Genomic DNA, 17,637 nt, shown 5'->3' with positions numbered 1-17,637 from the left:
GCATGCGCAAGTGCTGACAATCCTCTAGCAATCCCAGCGGCGGTATCTGAGGAGGAAATCGGCAAGACAAACCGTACTGCAAGCGTAGCATAGGGCACTGGACTCGTGTTCGTGTGAGATTGTTTCATTTATGTTTACTGAATCCTTTGCTTCTCTTGGGACAGTCTGTCAAGGGAGACCTGGATGCTGCTAGAGCGCAGAGTGCGAGAGCCCRGTGTTCTCAGGTGAGCTGGCTGCATACCAGCCTTGTCTGTAACCGATGCCAAATGAGGGGTTGAGAGCAAAGCTGAGGGAAGACATAAAGGCTTCATAACATAAACTGCTGAAACACAGGGTCTCCACGGAACCTCCACAGACTACCAGAAAGTGCAGATAATTTACCTAGAGATTTACTACRGAGGCTGAGAGGACTGTAGCTGCCCGTTAAAGTAATCTAGCAGAGAGCATCTGCTTTGTCTGTACAGGCTTCCTCGTTCAGACTGGTGCTGTTTCGTCTCCTGGGAACTTTTCCTCAGTTACTTAGTGCGACTGATACTACCACGTATGTAGCAGGGCAGGAGAATTCCTCCAACAGCACAGTTGCCGAGTAGAGTTCAACGGTCGGGGTAGGGCAGCGGTTTGACTAAGTGGTCCGATCAGAACCATCTCTCACGGCTATAACATCGATGAAGCTAAGTCATCCAGACATGTAGGCACAGTTGTTTGCTTCAGGAGGTTAGCAACCACTGCTTGCAGGCAGTATGCCATTTTCAAAAGGTCAGAAGTATATCAAATCCAGAACAGTCTTCACTCAAATGTACTTCTCTGTAACGACTTTTGCTCTGCCAAAACTCAATTTTCTACCCCTCCTAGCAGCTGCGGCTCTATAGCTGTACAGAAGAGACTGCAGTCATTGTTCAGAGGTTATAAACAACTGAATACTGAATAGTCATGCTGATGTGAACTCTGAGTTTTGCCTGTTTCAAATCCTGGTTCAGTAAAACTTAAACCCAATTTGATTTCAGCAGGACTAATTATGTGATGAGAGTCAACTAAGTAAACAAAGCGTGTAAAAAACTTAGCCAAAGTACTGTCCTTTCAGTTACACTCATACACAGCAGGCTCAATTAATTTCAGTCTTACTCAGACTCAAGATGTGACTGGGTGTTGGTAGATATAAAAAAAGTCAGTGTTACTCCCTGTCTGTGCCTTATCTGTAAACAGGATTTTATTTTCTAACTACTGTCAAACACTTTTCATTTTGGCTCCTGTGGTCAGACATGTTTGGCTATGGGGAAAGAGAGTCGAGCAAGTTAGTGTGTATGTATGTGGTACACTTACCTGTGTTTGCAATCCAGCATTGAATAAAATCTGAGCAAGGAATTTCTCTCTCTCTTGCAAGACTTTCAGCTTTTCTTTAATAAAATACCTTGGGATAGGTATTTCTACGTGTTCCTGGGGGAGAAAACAGTCATAGGTTGCTTTCTTAGAACTGCGTTAAAATCACATTACTTATTAACTGAACACTTTTACCATGTAATTAAATTGGACGGAGATTGTTGAATTTTTTGGAGTGTTAGGGAATTTGACCTCTGTAATGGCTGCTGTGCTGTTACTTTGCAATTACTTAAGGCCTAATTCAACAACAACAAATAAATCAACCCAGTTTCTGAACCATGGCAGCCAAGAAATCTCCCTCTTCATAATGGCTCAATTATATTATGGAACTATTAGAACAATTTGGCAGGGTTGCCAGTAATTTAAACATGATTTCCAAGGAACTGAATACCTCTGGTTGTATGATCATGGCATTTTTTATCAATATGAAAAATAAATCAGCTGTATTATTTTTTTTGAATGATTATAGGACCCAAACCAGATAATTCTGTTCATCTACAAATACTACTACACTGGACATGACTACGCTATCTCACCTCTCAAAATCAAAGGTGATTAGAAATGGCTGTCTATATAAGAATGCAACTGAGTCACATTTCTGCTGATTCTTTTCCTGTAGAATTTCACTGATGTTGAGAAATGAAAGAAGACACAGACAGATAGRGAAAAGTACCCCCAAAGTTCATATGCTGCAAATGGAATAATTTGTTCTTCATATTGAAGACCAGAGACAATTCTTCAAAATAGTTTCTGGCAAGTACAGTTCTTGGGGGGTGGGGAGAAGCTCTTCATAGGTTTAGTTCATACTGGTGCCATAGTCCTAATATCTTGTTTTGTAAAAGCCTAGAATATCTGCTTAAGTGAATGGTTTACCTTGAGGGATAGGGGGAGGGAAGCAGTAGAGTTACACTGTCATGCTACTGACTTGAAATTGCACAGTCAAGTCACAGTAGGTTGTCTTCAGGTACATGTGAGCACTTGGTCCTCTGGGACAAGGTTTGACTCCTTGGCTCAGAGACAGTCAAAGGATTTGATGCTGTACCACCAGTGCTTTCTGTGCTACCAGCTATGGAAACTGGCGTGCTTTAACTGGCACAGTTCTGGACTGACTTGGTCCTTTGCACCCTAACTGACACCTCTGATGTGGACAGATACAGTGAGCAAAGGCAGGAGAAAAGCACTTGTATGTAAAGAACAAGTACCACTCCTGCCCTGATACAGGCACATGGCAAATGTGCTGCTTGTGAACTCGAAAGCCTTGCAATTTCTAGAGCAAGAATGTGCAAGGAAGGCTGTGCCAATGAAAACAGCCCTTGTGAACCGCATTGCTACTCCCTCCAGTTGCACGCTGCAGTCCAGGACATCCCTATTATGGCAGCATAAGGAAGCTTCCCAGCGGGACTGTGTTTATCCCTGTTGATTTTATCAATGCCGAGGTCTGGTCTGGTCAAGTTTCTGTCCGTATGTTCAGCTAAGCTCTCTGTTTGTACCTTCGAAAATATTGATTGTTGATGGAAATGATCTTACGTTACACTGAAGAGTGAAAAACACTCTAGAACGGATTACAAACCTGGCTGTCTTTAAATATAAGAAATCAGTGGTTTGTCTGGTCATCCCTGCAAAGGGTGAGAAACCTATTATGTTTAGTCAGGCAGCAGTGCAAGTCAGCCAGCATAGGAGTGGTGAGTATCTGATATCTAACCCGGGCTTTAATTTCAATCATTTCTGGAGCGTAAATGACTTACTCACTGTAAAGAGGAGATACCTGTAACATCGGGGAAGGGGTGAAGACTACCTCTCTTTGCAATCACTTTATGGGGCCCACACTGGGGAAAAAATAGGCTTGTGATATTTACCTTCGAAACAAATTGGCAGTCTTTTAACCAATCTCCATTCCCTGTGGGATTTGTGTATCCAAACACATTTAAAATTAGACTTGTGAATGAAGTGATTGAGTGTTGGAAGGCAACCACAGAAGAAAAGCAAGGCACAGAACTGCAGATGAAGCTTGGACTTAGAGTGATGTACCAGAACGTGCAAGAAGTGTTCTGCAATATCATCTGTAAGTTGTAATGTGAGATAGCACTTCTCAGCTGTGCTCCCCATTATAACCATGCTGTATTTTAGCCTGTCATAATTTGGTGAGAAGGACGACTGGAGACATTGCTTCTTAGCAGATTCTTTAAGAAACTGAAGTTGTCAAGTACTGACCAATAATTTTGTTTTGAAACCAACACTCTGCGATTAATTTATAAAAAGTCTACTCAAATGCATGCTCTTATCTACTCTGGAGAATAATGTTTTCTTTTAAAAAGTCCAAAATACTTCCAGTGCTTTTCTGTGCTAGGCAGGTATGTCGTGCCTTCTTAAAATTAAGGTGTGGTATAGGAATTTGAATTTATGTTTGTTTTTTAGTAGGTGTCAGGCATTACTTTTCATACTTGCCAACTTTTCTTTGTGGGTGGATTTACTGATAAGTCATGCAAATAGTAATATTTAATGATTTCAACATATGATTTGAAGGATCAGTTTCTCCAGAGATATATTTATACTTTCTAGTATGCATACTCATAATTTAATATAGTTCTCTGCTACAATTTATATAGCAGGTAAAGAGCTGACTGAAATTAATGGTGACCATTGTACTAAATTTGCAGAATAAAATACACACGCAATTGCAAACAGTAATGTGTTTTGAAATCTAAAATTAATGCTACAATGATATTAGGCGATTTATTTCACATAATAACCGAGGTCTGTAAAACAGCAGTAATTTCAGCTTCAACTCTAAATTTACTTTTTCCTTTAGAAAAGCTGTTACCAGTGGTACCTAAATTTGACAATAGGTGGAGCTGTCTGCGAGAAAAGTAACCATCTACTACTTTTCACATTGCTTTTAGAACACAACTTTCAAGACTTTGCCTTACTGTTATATTCATCTGGTTTAGCAGGCTATTCTTCAGGGAGGTGCATATGCATTAGGCAGTCCTTATCCCTGGACGTTATATATGTTAAATACGCTCCCAGCTCCTGCCTGTTTTGCAGTAAGAGACTTGTCTCAGATTTATCACTTTGGTAATGCTTACTGCTAGCTACTAGACCAGACTATGCATGTTTCAACTTTACCTGCAATCTCTGGAAGAGCCCTGAGGTCAAGCTGATTGACAGTGAAGCAAAGGGCAGACCGAAGTGGACAGTAGCTGAGTTATCAGCTGCCCATATTCTATCTAATCCTATACTAAAATCGGGCAGAGTCAAGCCACTGTCATTAATCCTGAAGCTGGGTAGACAAACATTACTTCACGTTAGGGCATAACAGATCTATGAAAAAGATCCCCAGAGCCTGTCTGTGTTGCTAAGCAGGAATGCAACACACTGATCATGCAGATCAGCTTTTGGAGTCTTGCTCAAACATATAAAGCTCATTATTGATCATGTGCATTCCAAGGAGTTATCTTTAATAAAAAATGCCATAATTACTGATCACCCAGCAAACTACCGGACAATCAGGAAGCCACTTGGTGCAACTTCACAGACAGTAAATTTGACTGCCCTCAGGCAGTTAGGCGAAGTTCCTATGCTGAATTTGCTCATAATAGAGGTAGACCTACCGGCGGAAGCTTTAGATCTTGTAGGATATCATCAAAGTAATGATACTCTGAATTCTCCAGTGTCACCATGTCATTTTTCAGCTCCAGGATCCGGCCCATCACACCTTCTAGCACTTGCCGAATTACTAGTCGTTTTTGCGGGTGAACAATTTGATCGTAGGCTGTCTCCAAGTTACGGAAGATTTGCAGGTATTTGATATAGGAAGTAGCTAACGTTTTGAATGTTGTCACGTGGTCCTGCTCTGGCTTGGGGGACTTATCTTCTCTCTCTCTCTGGAGTAGGACGTTGAGGGCTTCTTGGGCATCCATCCACATCTTATTGTAAGTGCTAATTGAAAAGAGAAGCGACTATGTTAACCAGTATGAAAGCAACAGCACACAATGGTACTAGGACTCTTTAAGTGAGTTTCTTAAAAATGCAAGCCATTTAATTTGTAGAGGTTTTAACTAAAATACTTGTTAAGTCAATTAGCAAGAAGCTACACCTTTTCATAGTTTTAAAAATAGGAATCTTAAGATACTGTTTTATAACAGAAGCTCAAAAGTTAAACTTCTGGACTTCATGCAGAAGAGCAAAGAGCTCTGTCAAAGGACAAAAGCATGAGACACGAGATTCAAGGCACTGCAGAGCTGACTGTGCAACTGGATGACCAATACTTGTGATTTTAAAATTGACACTTAATGCTTTTTCCTCTTCCTCCCTTGAGGGGGTAATGGTTCCAAGAAAACATTTATGGTTATCTTGGTATGAAATACAAGAGTGAGCTTTAATTACATAAGGCCATGCTTGATGGGAAAGGTAACACCTCTTATTACAGCAAAAGGTATTGCTAGAAGAATGAATAAACTCTCAGGTAGCTAGGTCCTTCCTTAAGTCTGAAACAGGTAGAGGCTTTCAAGCTAATTTGAAGCTGGGAAAAAGTGATCTGAGTTTCATTCAGTTGTGCCAATTGAGGGCATAATTTAAAAGGAAAGATGGGTCTTCCTCCTGCTTAGGATGGAGGAAAGTATACTTTAAGCCTCAGTGTGTTTAACATGAGGAAAAGTTGAAGTTTCTGAAGAGTATGCTGCTTTTCCTCCATTTTCTCTTTCTAAAGTGGTTGCTCACTGCTAAATGTGAGGTTAGGTCTCTAAACTGTGCCAATGCTAAAGCATAGCTGCGGGTGCTATTTCAGATACGAACTGAGGGAAAGGATTTAGGGTGTCTTCCTACTGAGGCAATTGTTGCTTTTCAAGCAACTGCTACATGTCAGGTAAAGTGGCTAGAGGGCTACATGAAATGGGAAGTTTCACCCAAGGCCAGACTCGCACAGTGATTATGCCGTTTCCTTAGGGAGTTCTGTTCTTTTGGTAGGAGTAGCTGGAACTCTGATGTCAGCATAGACTGGCTGTCAATAGATTTATTTTCATGGCAAAGGCAGTATAGGGTACTGTGGAAAATCATCCTAAAGGAGCAAGAAATGGACACTACGCAATGAGGCTTGTATTCAGAGAACAGCCTAAACAGCAGGTTTGGCTCTGAAAGGTGATAAAACCTGTGATAGTTAAAGGTCACTTTAGGTCGTGTTTTGCTTAGTAACCTGTCCTTTGCTAAATGGAGGCAGTCTCCTGGAAGCAACGGGTTTCAGAAAAATCGTTAAGTCTTTGAAAATGCTTCTCTAGCAGCAAAGCAACGAAGCTGCTTCTGCAGTGAGACTCAGTTATGCTGGGAGAAAAATAATTTCTTTGTTGCAGGAAGGGAGAACAGTGGGCAAAGGCAACTGGGAAAGCTGAGTTTTGTTCCTAAGACCTAGCCTTCCTCAGGTTGTTAGCCTCAATGGTGAAATCTAGGCCCATCCACAGGCTTAACCTAGCTACTGCTTGCTGCTCCTAGAACCTCCCAAGGAAGGAAGGAAAGCAGCGGTGACCTGTCTGAGCAGTGCTGAGAATGTGCTTGTGTACTAATTCTGACCAGAAGACCTGAGCAGCTGTTAACCTCTGCTCATGTTTGATAATAAATACGTAAGTTGGAGCTCTGTCAGCTGATCTTATCGTTCTCAATCTCGGAGTACAGAATGACCTGTTTCCCCAGCAAGAGAGACCGAGGAGGGTAGAGGACAATACTGCAGCATACATACAGGCTCACACCCTGCCTTGAGTGCAGTGGGTGGGAGGTGCGTGCTGTGTGTCCAGGATGCTAACAGGGGTGTTGGGACTCATTGGAGCAGTCAGCAAAAACACTAACAATCTGAACCCTGCTATTGAATTTGCACAGTTAACTTTTTCAAGTGCGTATTATGCTTTTCAGCTGACCTGGGTTTCTGCAGGATGCAGCTGGTCTTGCTTTTCCTAATGCTTCTGCAGCCCACCCAGGTCTTTCCCCTTCCTTTTTTTCCAACTTCATTTACATCCCATTGCACTGACTGAATCAGTCAATTGCAGCAATTAACCCAGGTGCAGGAGATAAAATAAAACCAGCAGAGTGGAGAAGATTGGCACAAACAAGACCACCACTAGCTTTGACCTAACAGCTTGGCCAGTTGATCAATGGGAGTTTTGTATGCTTTCTCTAAAACCAGGACTTGGAAGGACGTATATGGATGAGATTCATTGGGTAGACCAGCGGAGAAGGAAACAACGTGGTATTGTACTTTCTTAGCTATGCCTACCCTATCAATTTGATAATGGGGATGTTATAAACCTTTGAGCAAGTCTGGCCCCATAGTTTATCCCCACAACTATACAGCTGATTTATGAACAGCGGGTATCCTCGGGCTAAAACATTTCAAACGCAGGTTATTGCATAGAGACAATAAGCTGTAACGCAACAAGAAAAGACTCCGCAATCATGCCTCCTAATGTACAATAACCTCTCTTTCTGCCTGTTCAGACTGAAGAATGTCAAGTGATTCCCCTGCTGAGCCAGCTAATATCCATTTTCTTTTTATATTTTGAATGACTTTTGGAGGGGAAGGGGGAATCTAGCCCTTTGGAGTGTGTTAAAACAAGGCAATACAAATGGAAGGTAATTGTTTCCATAAAGCATTAGTTTATCAGATAAAAAGAAGCTGATTGCAATCATGTTACTATGGGTCTAATGTCAAGACTGTGGATATTATGGTATTTTTGTCATTTTTGGAGTGCTGATGGTCTGTGTAAATGAGGGCACGGAAAGGACTGATCTACTGCAAAATGAAGTATTAGAGTAAAAGAAAAAGGATGGGAAAGACCGATATGGAATTGCTAGGGCTAAATTTTCACCTGGGGTAAGTTCATAGTTGTAGCAACTTGTTGCAGTCAGGGTGGCTTGCACCTTTGGAGGATCTGGCCTTCAGGCTTCGGATTTACTAGCCAGGTGAATGAGAATAGCAGATGCTTGATAGTGGGATACTGCCAGCAGAAATGTGATTTGAGCAGCTCTTTGGATCACACTGATTACAGACTAGAGGATGTAAACACAGCTATTTGTTTCCCTTCTCTAAAATAGGATCAAAATAATGATTTTAGTTTTTTTACCAGTATCCAAATGGGAGCACTTCTACACTAGTTCCAAGGATCAGATGTGCTTTGATGTTTATAGCCCTTTTCAGAGGGTCTTGGCAGAGTTGCTATAATCCTGAGGAGCCTTTCAGCTTTGGAGGAGCAGTGCATGCGAGCCACAGTTGGCCCCTCAACATTGTCACATCTTGCTGAGTAACTCATGAGTTCAAAGGTACTAGGAAGGAGTAATCTATATGATCAAGATTACGCATTAAAAGTAAACGACAGGACTGAACGTCCTTGCCTGTTAATCAGACAGCATGTGGCCCCTACATCACTATTTGAGCTTTACCCTATTTGCTCAGTTCATCCTCTGCGTTAAGTTGTAAACTCCCTCAAAATCGTTTCCCTACACTGAACAGGGAATATGACACTGTTCAGAATGCACTTTTTATTTGCTGTTACTGGTTCATTTTGTAGGTTTGCTCCTATTCTGTGAGCTGCAGCAGAGATGGGTAAGAGAGAAGGCTACTGTGGCCCTGCTTCTGTTCATCTTCAGCCATAGGCTTAGCTTCCCCACGGCCAAAATACTTTCTGCTCTTAAAACTGAGTGCCAACCTGACCTCAAGTGAGGCCAACATGTGAAGCTAGAAGACTCGGGGCATCCAGTAGACTTGCCTGCAATTGCTCTTAGCAACACAACTGCACGTAATTCTTCAAACTGAAGGGAGGCACAGGAGGAAATGTGAAGCTGCAGAGGATGATTTGGAGAGCAAGCGTACTAGTGGATTTAACCAGCATGACTAAATGTGATTTTCCTACTCAAGACGTAAGACCATTAAGTCCTGGGAAAGAAAGAAGTCTCTCTGCATATATTGTATGTGCAGCAATATAAGTAATGCTGCAAATTGTCATAGCAACTACAAAATAGGCGTGTTATCAGGAAAATCAACAACACTGTAATGGGATGAGGAAAAAACACATAAGTGAATTAACTCCAGAGCCCTCAGAGTGCTTTCTGGCAGCCTTATAGCTTGGAGGGAAGGTCAGGGCTTTACCTCCTAGTCAATGTCCCTTCTCTTCTCATCACTCCCACGAAGTAAAAACAAAGTCTAACACAAGAATATTCTTTGCTGTAGCATGACTTCTAGCTTGAACTTCATTTTTATTGCTCAAAATAAAGGCTGATCTGTTTGTTTAGAGTGAGGTTTATAGGTGTATTTTTCTGCTGAAGTTATACAATAAGGTGTTTAAAATTCTGCCAAATTATATATTGCTTCATTTTAATATTCCAGGGTCCTCTAATGGTGCATTTTTGCTTGACCCATCTCTTCTTATACTTAGATAAGTCTATTGTTTTTCAGTACAGTTGAGATTAGTCTGGGTATTTGCATTGAACCAGCTTTGAGTCTAAAGCACACACTTCAGTACAGCAGTGATTTGTCTTGAGCATGGAAATTGAATCTCAGATTACTCTTGAACCATTAGTGGAAGGTGGCATCAGTGGGGTTTTCTGTGTGTGTGGATTTTATTTGTTTGTTTTGCCAAAGTGTCTTGGGGTTTTTAGCTGGTAAAGGGAAGAGTGTTTTCTGTTTTTGTAGGACATGGCATAATTTGCATTCCAAGCTTTGTCTGTCTGTAGATTAACGTATGGGCAGAACTCAGGTTTCCTTGACGTCTGTTTTTTCTGTGCTGTCCTCTGAAGGCAGAAGTATCTCAAGCTCTCGCACTGTGTCCAGCCCATGTGAGCACAGTGTGGTACTCCATGGGCCCCCGGAGAATACTGCTGGTTATTCTGATGGAAGGTCAAGTGTGAAGAGATGGAAGGGAAAACCCTTCATGTAGAACAGGGGCAGCTCTCTCAACCGTGCACAGGAGTTTCAATATTAGGTGATTGAGTGGTAAGTCACCTGTGTTTTAAATCATATTTCTGAAGCATCTGCGCTGCCCTTGCGAACTACTTGCACAGATCAAGTCATCAGGCTTGCGTGGAGTCATGGAGCAGACAAGATGCTGCGGTGCAAGGCCGCAAGCAAGCGAGACGTGGGCCGAGCGAGAAGGAAGTGTGTGCAGGGGCCAGTCCTATGGGTCTTGCTCCAGATACGTGAGGCTTGACAGGTCTGCCATTGTGCTAAGCCCTGGGCAAACAGGAGGGAGGGAAACCCTGCCTGGCGGCATTTGTAAAATAAAAAAAACAAGAGACAAAGGTTAGGAGGGGAAAGTGAGGCCCTGGGAGGAAAAGGGACTTGCACAAATGCTGCTGCTTTGCTTTTCTCTCTTAAAATCACCAGACTTAAATTGATTGCTAGGTTTATTTGGGTCAGCCAAACACTAGATCCTCCACAAAAGCATGCTCAGGTATTTTGTGGTGATAGCTAGGCTAAACATGTTACAGAAGTAGCCCTCTTTTTGTTTTCTGCTATTATAGAAAAAAATTTTGGGGGGGGAGAGGAGGCAAAGGATACAGACAGAAATAGAGACTGGTGTGGCCTATAAAAATGAAAAGCGAATTGACTTGAATGTCTGAACTGATCCCTGTTTAGAAACCTTTCAGTTGCAGGTGGGAGCAGTGTTTACTTGTGGTTCTGAGCTTGGTCAGGCCTGCTGGCCTTGCTCCTAGCATAAAGCTGGCTTTATATTTATGCCTAACTTAGCTGCTGGTGGTGAATGTAATTTATTAGACGACTTTTTTTGCATGCTTGCTCTAGCCAGTGACGTTTTGCAAAGTTAGAATCTTTGGGGGAAATTAAAGGATAAACCTCATCGGGCTTTGGTTGTTACTGAGGAAGAAAGCATATACAGCCTGCTGGCACTGTTAATGTGAACAGCCCTATACTTCTGTCATCTCCAATTTCAGTCTTTGGTACTATGACAGAAAGTGAACAGGGGATAAAAGATTTTTGTGGCATAAATGTAATGGGAAACCACAGCAAAGGCAAGGAATCTCGCTTCACTAAGCACTGGCTGTAACACTGCACCTCAATAGTTGTCAAGCACCTGCTCTAGCCCAAACTCACAATGCTGATTGGAAAAAAAAGGCTCTTTTCTTACAGGAGGGCATTGAGCGGGTGCACAAGCGGTTAAGGTTGGGGAGACATTACTGTAGGCTCCTGCTTAGCGCTCCCAGGGCCACCCTTTGGTCCATCAGGCTGCAGCTCACTTGTCGTGGCTGGGGGCTGCCCTGTGCTTTCAGCTAAGGGTGGGCAGCGGCACCTTCCTCTCCTTTGCCGGCAGTGTTCCCCCTCGCTAAGGAAGTGTGAAAGGATGGGGAATGAGAGCTTTAGTAACTTGCATACAATTAGCTCGTAGCATCGCTGCAGGAGATACTGCAGTAAACTAGGTTTGTTGAGAGGGTGAACGAGAGAGAGAGAGAGAGAGAGAGCTTAAAAAAAAAAGGCTGGAGTAGAAAAGAACCTACTTGCTCAAGCATCAAGCAGCTTTTGCCTGTCTCACATTTTACTGATGGCACTGATGTTTATTCCAGCATTAACTATCCTTTATCTGTATGTTTTTTTCTTTTCCTTGGAAAAGGACAGAGCAATAACTCACCCAGCTGTCAGCAGTTCCATGCATAGAAGGCAAATATGTTGTTTGGGTGCTTTACCTCTGCTAGCCTCCCCATCAGGAGGCTTTAAACTCGACTAAACTGAGAGCTGTCTATTCAATTTCTCTCTAACTGTAGCCTTTCTTTCACTGTTTTCTAGCACAAGTGCTGYTGGGATATTTCCAATTACAATGCTTTTTCCCAAAGGAGACAAGGTACCAGTAACGCACAAGATCTTTCTCTACCTGCTCATTAAGAATGAAGGAAGGTACAGGATGGACTTGAAGTTTGGAATCTTAGCTGTGATCAGTCTGATCGCCTCTGTTTTGCAGTCACCAGGGACGGAAAAAGAGCAAAGATGAACTTGTGAATGCTGGGGAGATGTACAGGAGAGAACGCAATAGGAATGCCCAGGAGGGAGCTAATAATCGTGGTGTTTGGATGGAATTTGAAGAATATAGCCTGGGGCCACACTCTGAATGAGAGGATAAAAAGAAAAATTCAGCAATCAGTGAATGAGGCTGGGGCCCTACGGGGAGAAAATAGGACATAATCACAAAATAAGAAACTGCATCGTAATGCAGCTACATAAAGTGGCGGGAGGAATGGAGATTGCATTGGCAATTTCTTATACTTTCAGTGCTTGGTTTTGCAACCTTAATTTTCTTTAACAGAGCTTTGGGGAAGCAATATAAAATACATAGCTCTCCTTTGGTTGTTTTTGTCAGAAACAGCAGGGGAGATGGTACAGAATTTGTCTTAGATAAAGTCAGTGGTTAAATATTTAGTCTATTTGTGACATGAGATTAAGTTTTAAAGTTTTTATTATTTTTTTTATTAGCTCCTTGGTAGCAGTGGCAAATGTCTTATAGCTGAGTAAACCTTAGTACAAAAGGTTGCTGTGCTGTGACTTAGCTTTGAACATGTCTGGAATATGGCTGTTAGGGTAAGTCATGAAATTACTGGTCAAGATCCTTCAGGTCAGGTAAATGGTAAAGAAATTCATAAAAGAGGAGGAAATGCAGCAGGAAAACATGAAATGCAAAAACATCTATGCAAATCTGTTCAGTGTCTGGAACAAAAAGTACATCTGTATGCAAATGTTAGTCATTTGAGTACTTTAGGAAGCAGGGTATGTCATGCACTTCTTGCAGCAAATATAATGAACGTGCTCTCTCACGAGTACTACAACTGTCCTTAGAAAATGTGAAGCATATCTGAACATGGCAACTTTCTTTTTGCAGCCTTTGGGAGCCTACTGGCCTTACTGAGTGTTTTCCAAATGTCCTATCTTTAACCTGATTCAAAGCTTACTACATCAGTAGAATAATGTGCTTCCACAAACTTTAGACTACACCTCCATTAAAATCACTGGGCTGTAATAGTGAACGCTTCCTGTAAACCCTTGATTGCAAATACGGAAATCCCAGCCACATAGATTACGTGTGCTGGGTGACTCTGTGCTGCAAATGCTGTTAATCTGACTGTTTTCACTTGTGGTGCATGCAACACAGCTGCCCTACACACACACACACACACACTTAGTAAGTCTGGCACGTCCAACTGGCTGCACAAGACACGCAATTTATCTTTATGTGCATAGTAGCTGCTTTTCCAGATGTCTGAAAAGCAGCTGTTTACCTCAAACACAGAAAAAGCTGTGCTATGTAGCAGTTCTACATAGGACACAAAGATGTGACTGTAGAATATCTGAAAAAGCTGAATTGTAGATGTGGCTGGGACTTACTGATGTGCCTCCCATTTTGCAGGACTGAATTCTTCTTCCACACGATATTGGCAACATAGGCAGCCATCCCCATTTTCAGTATTCAACAAACAGGGCTTGGTTGCCTGGTTTTGCCTAAAATATTTTTGCACAGAACATCAAAGTTTTCTCATGAACCCCATGTATTATTAGCGCTTTGCTTCATTGCCTTCAAGTAAGGCAGTCTGTGTTTTTAAAACACTTTTATCACGTGGCTTCATAAATACTTTTATTTTACCACGACTTATGGTATATAGCTAGGTTAATCTCAGAACATATTCAAAACCACACAGCAGTAGCCTGAGTAACTTAGAAACAACTCATCTGTACCTTGGGAAAAAAGATAACCTAGGACAAAAGTAAAGCATGCTCCTATTTCCTCACTACTCGCATTGATCACTATTCAGCCCTGTGCTGGGAAGGAATGTAGAAAACTCTGAACAGTAAGCATTAAGAGATTATGTCTCAGATAAACGTTTATGAACTTACCAGCACTGACAGCCCCAATCATTTTAAAATCATGAAATTAAACTGTTAAGGCTGTGTATATTTAGATAAGAACAGTAGTGCCTCTTATTTTCACGATGGTTAGGGAGCACTTCAGATTCACAATTTTTCTGTCTCCCTCTCCCTGTCCCCACTAGCTTCCAAACAACACCTGAGATTCTCAGGTGGTAACCTGACTCCAGTTGCTGTGGCTATAAAGAAAAGTACAAATTACCCAGGAAACTGAGCACACTGATTTACTGAAGATGCAGAATACAGTAAAGAAAACTATCCAGCCTGTTGCTTAATGCAAGCTATACAGATGACCTGCTTGATCAACTGGTGTTCATTCAGTCTCAAATTTACGAAGGACTGGCTTGGCCTAGCTATAAACGCCATACTGTGCACTGCTACAGAGTGATTAGACCAAGTGAGCTAAATGGCATCAGTGTCAGACTGCAGTTTCTTACCAACACTGCTACCTTGTTTGGAAACAGAACTGTATGTACTGGTGTGCTGTGGCAGACAGATGCCTGTTTAGTTTATATGGAATTGCTGCTCAGTGCTGGCAATGCTACAGGAAATAACAGAGCTCTGTCCCTATCAAAATTAAACTGTGTTAAGCCAAACAGTTGAAACCTAACTATTTTGTTGCCTCACTCGAGTTGAATCCTTTTGTGTTAATCCAGCTCAAGTAGGAGCAGCTGTACTTCAGACACTCAGCAGGAATGACAGGCTCTGAGATAACTCTCTCTGGAAGAGGTCAAACAATCCACTTCTGTTGTTTAATTGTTTTAAACCAAGCAGTTGAGATTAACTATTAATTACTTTGTAAACTTCCCTTAACTGAGTTACTAGGCTGCAAAACAGAGGTAGAGCCCTATGGGGTGAGGCTGGGAGGTAACCAAACCTTCCTCCCAGCTATGGCTGCCAGTGGCTGGTTCCCAGTACTTCGATGGAGCCCACGCACCACCTCCTCTGCTCTCAGGGAGCACTTTATTTGTTATCCCTCTCCCCTCAACACTTTGCTGAGCCAAGAAGTGAGGAAAAGGGAGCTGCCTGGCTGGAAAGCAGCGGACTTGGTGGCGGTAAGATGCTGGCAGCAGCTGGGGCAGCAGTTTTCAGGTCAGATCTAGAGCACACAGGAGAGTGCTAGCATCTGGGGTGAACCTTGCCTAAGCTTTTTTTTTTTTTTTTAATGTACTCCTGTCCTGTTTTTAGTGAACTTGAGCAAGCCACATCCAGCACAGGACTGGGAACAAGAGCTGCCTAAAACAGGGCTTGGCTGCGCCTTGGGTTTGGCATTGCTAGAACGGGACTAGGAGGGAGCAAATGGCAAATTATGGTGCGATAATGTCACGCAAGGCTTTTACAGTAAGGTTCCCAACGTTGTGGTGCCTGACTTTAGTGCTTTCTTAGTATAGTGGATCGTATGTAATAACAATACTTCAGGAGAAATGAGTATGGTTTTGTTACAGTGCTATAATCAGTGTCTCGTTATTGCAAATAAACTTTTAAAGCTTTATATTGTGTTAAAAGCATGAGGAGCTCATTACAGAGAAAAATTGTAGGAGCAAACTGTGATTTATAAGAGAGGGGAAGAAATACTTTTTGCAAGCAGAAAAAGGCCTAGCCTGTTATGGGTGGGTGATGCTGGAGTACAAATAATATTAATATTGGCCTAAATGTAACGGAAGTGATCCGATGACTTTGGGGGGCTGAATCTCCCGCTCTTCCAAGGAACCAGCCGCTCCTTTGAAGACAGGGGCCTTTTTGGGTGCTCCATTTCTTGTTTTATTTTCTCACAAAACAGTGATTTCATTTATCGATCCACACCCGTATGAACTGCAGCGGATTTCGATTCCTCCCTGTAACTCCTCGTTTATTATTTTTAATGTGTTTCTCTTGCTGTCTAACCGCTTGCACAAACCAGAAGGAAAAGTGACTAACTTTGTGTGTGTGGTTGGGGGGTGGGGGGGAGAGAGGGAAGCTGTAGAAGGGACGACCCACAGAGCAAAGTAAGCTGGCGAAACCCCTCCAAGAAAGGCTTTTTTCCCTTCTCAGGTGCTCGATTTTCAGTCTTACGACTCGCAGAGGAGGGGACAACGCGGCGAAATGAGGCCGCCGCGGGCTGCGAACGCAGCTCGTCGCTGAAGCCTTGCAGGGGGCCGCGCCCGCGTAATCGCCTCCCCACGCCCCGCACTCACGCGTGAGACATGCTGGCGGCGCCTCCTCCGCTCGCCCCTCGCCGCTATGCCCGGCCGTTGCCGCCCGGCCGCGGCCATTGCCGCCCGGCCGTTGCCATGGCGACGCGCGGCGCGGCCTCGGCCGTTGAGGCGAGGCGGCAGCGCGTCCCCCCCCCCCCCCCCCCCCCCGCCATGACCCGAGCGTGGGCCATTCCCCTCTCTTTTCCCCTCTCTTTTCCCCTCCAGATTTATTTCAATTAATTCACATTTTTCCTTTTTTTTTTTTCTCCTGTGTAGCTATCAAGGCATGCATCTCTGGTGCTTTCCCAGTGACTTATTACTTAGCAAATTTTTGTTTCTTTTTTTTTCCCCTCTGCAACAGATGGAAATCTTTCCCTTATTTTTATTTCCTCCTTCCGTTACATCTCCAAACTGTGCTCATTAAGCAACTATGTACGCAGAGGGCGGCTAGGAAATGAATTTATGGGCCAGAGACATTTATCTCTAATGCCAAAAATGCAGCACACACCTATTGGCCCATAATCACTTGTAGCTGGATTTGCTCATTTTTTTGCTTCCTTTTCCTTTTTTTTCTTTTTCTTTCTTTTTTTTTTTTTTTTGAAGCCCCTCAAACGTGTTGCGATGCAGCCCATAAAATCGCCCTGAGAGGCTCGGAGCCGTTATTTTGCGACGGGCTGGCAGTGAGGCTTCGACGACCGCTGGGTCATCTTGTAAACAGCGGCGAGCCGGCGGTCGAGCGAGTCCCCGACGCCGCGGTGAAACCGGAGCCTGGAAAAACGATCCTAATTTAGGGCATGTATACAGAGCGGGGGGCGTTCTTTACGGAGGGATTCCTCTGGTGCTCTGCAGCGAGGGAAAATAAGAGCTAGCGAGAGAGAATTACAACACATCATTCTGGGGGGAAAAGTATGTACTCCTCCAAATAGCGGGTGGGGAAGGAAAAAAGAGCAGAGCTTGGGACAAGGAGTGTTTGCCAGTGATCACATTTTTTACCATAAATCTTTGGGTGTGTACTATAAATCTCTCTCTCTTTCTTTCTTTCTTTCTTTCTTTCCTTTTTTCTCCTTTTTTTTGGGGTATTTGAAGTCTCAGCTTTTGTAATCGTGAAAATCTTGGCTATGGGGTTTTGAAATAACATTTCTAGCCCCCCCCCCCACCGGTTTTGGAGGGCAGCTTGGAAATGGCAAC

The 17,637-nt window shown here is 43.0% G+C and overlaps 1 protein-coding gene across 1 annotated transcript in view; it reads right to left on the bottom strand.

Moving 5' to 3' along the window:
• Nucleotides 1-16,524, bottom strand: part of DRC11 (dynein regulatory complex subunit 11) — a 109,206-nt gene extending 92,682 nt beyond the window's left edge. Inside the window, exons 1-3 of the mRNA XM_085307471.1 lie at nt 16,450-16,524; nt 4,989-5,316; nt 1,321-1,434 (exon numbers count right to left, since the gene is read on the bottom strand). Coding sequence (XP_085163597.1) covers nt 1,321-1,434; nt 4,989-5,316; nt 16,450-16,460 — 453 coding nt within the window. The 5' untranslated portion in view covers nt 16,461-16,524. The remainder of the gene's footprint in view (nt 1-1,320; nt 1,435-4,988; nt 5,317-16,449) is intronic.
• Nucleotides 16,525-17,637: the final 1,113 nt, after the last annotated feature.

This window comes from Rhea americana, unplaced genomic scaffold (genome assembly GCF_003343005.1).
Source record: "Rhea americana isolate MKP2758 unplaced genomic scaffold, rheAme1 scaffold_259, whole genome shotgun sequence".
In the NCBI taxonomy this organism is placed as follows: Eukaryota; Metazoa; Chordata; class Aves; order Rheiformes; family Rheidae; genus Rhea; species Rhea americana.
Note: the sequence above shows the minus strand (reverse complement) of the source record. Positions and strands in the feature narration are given on the sequence as shown.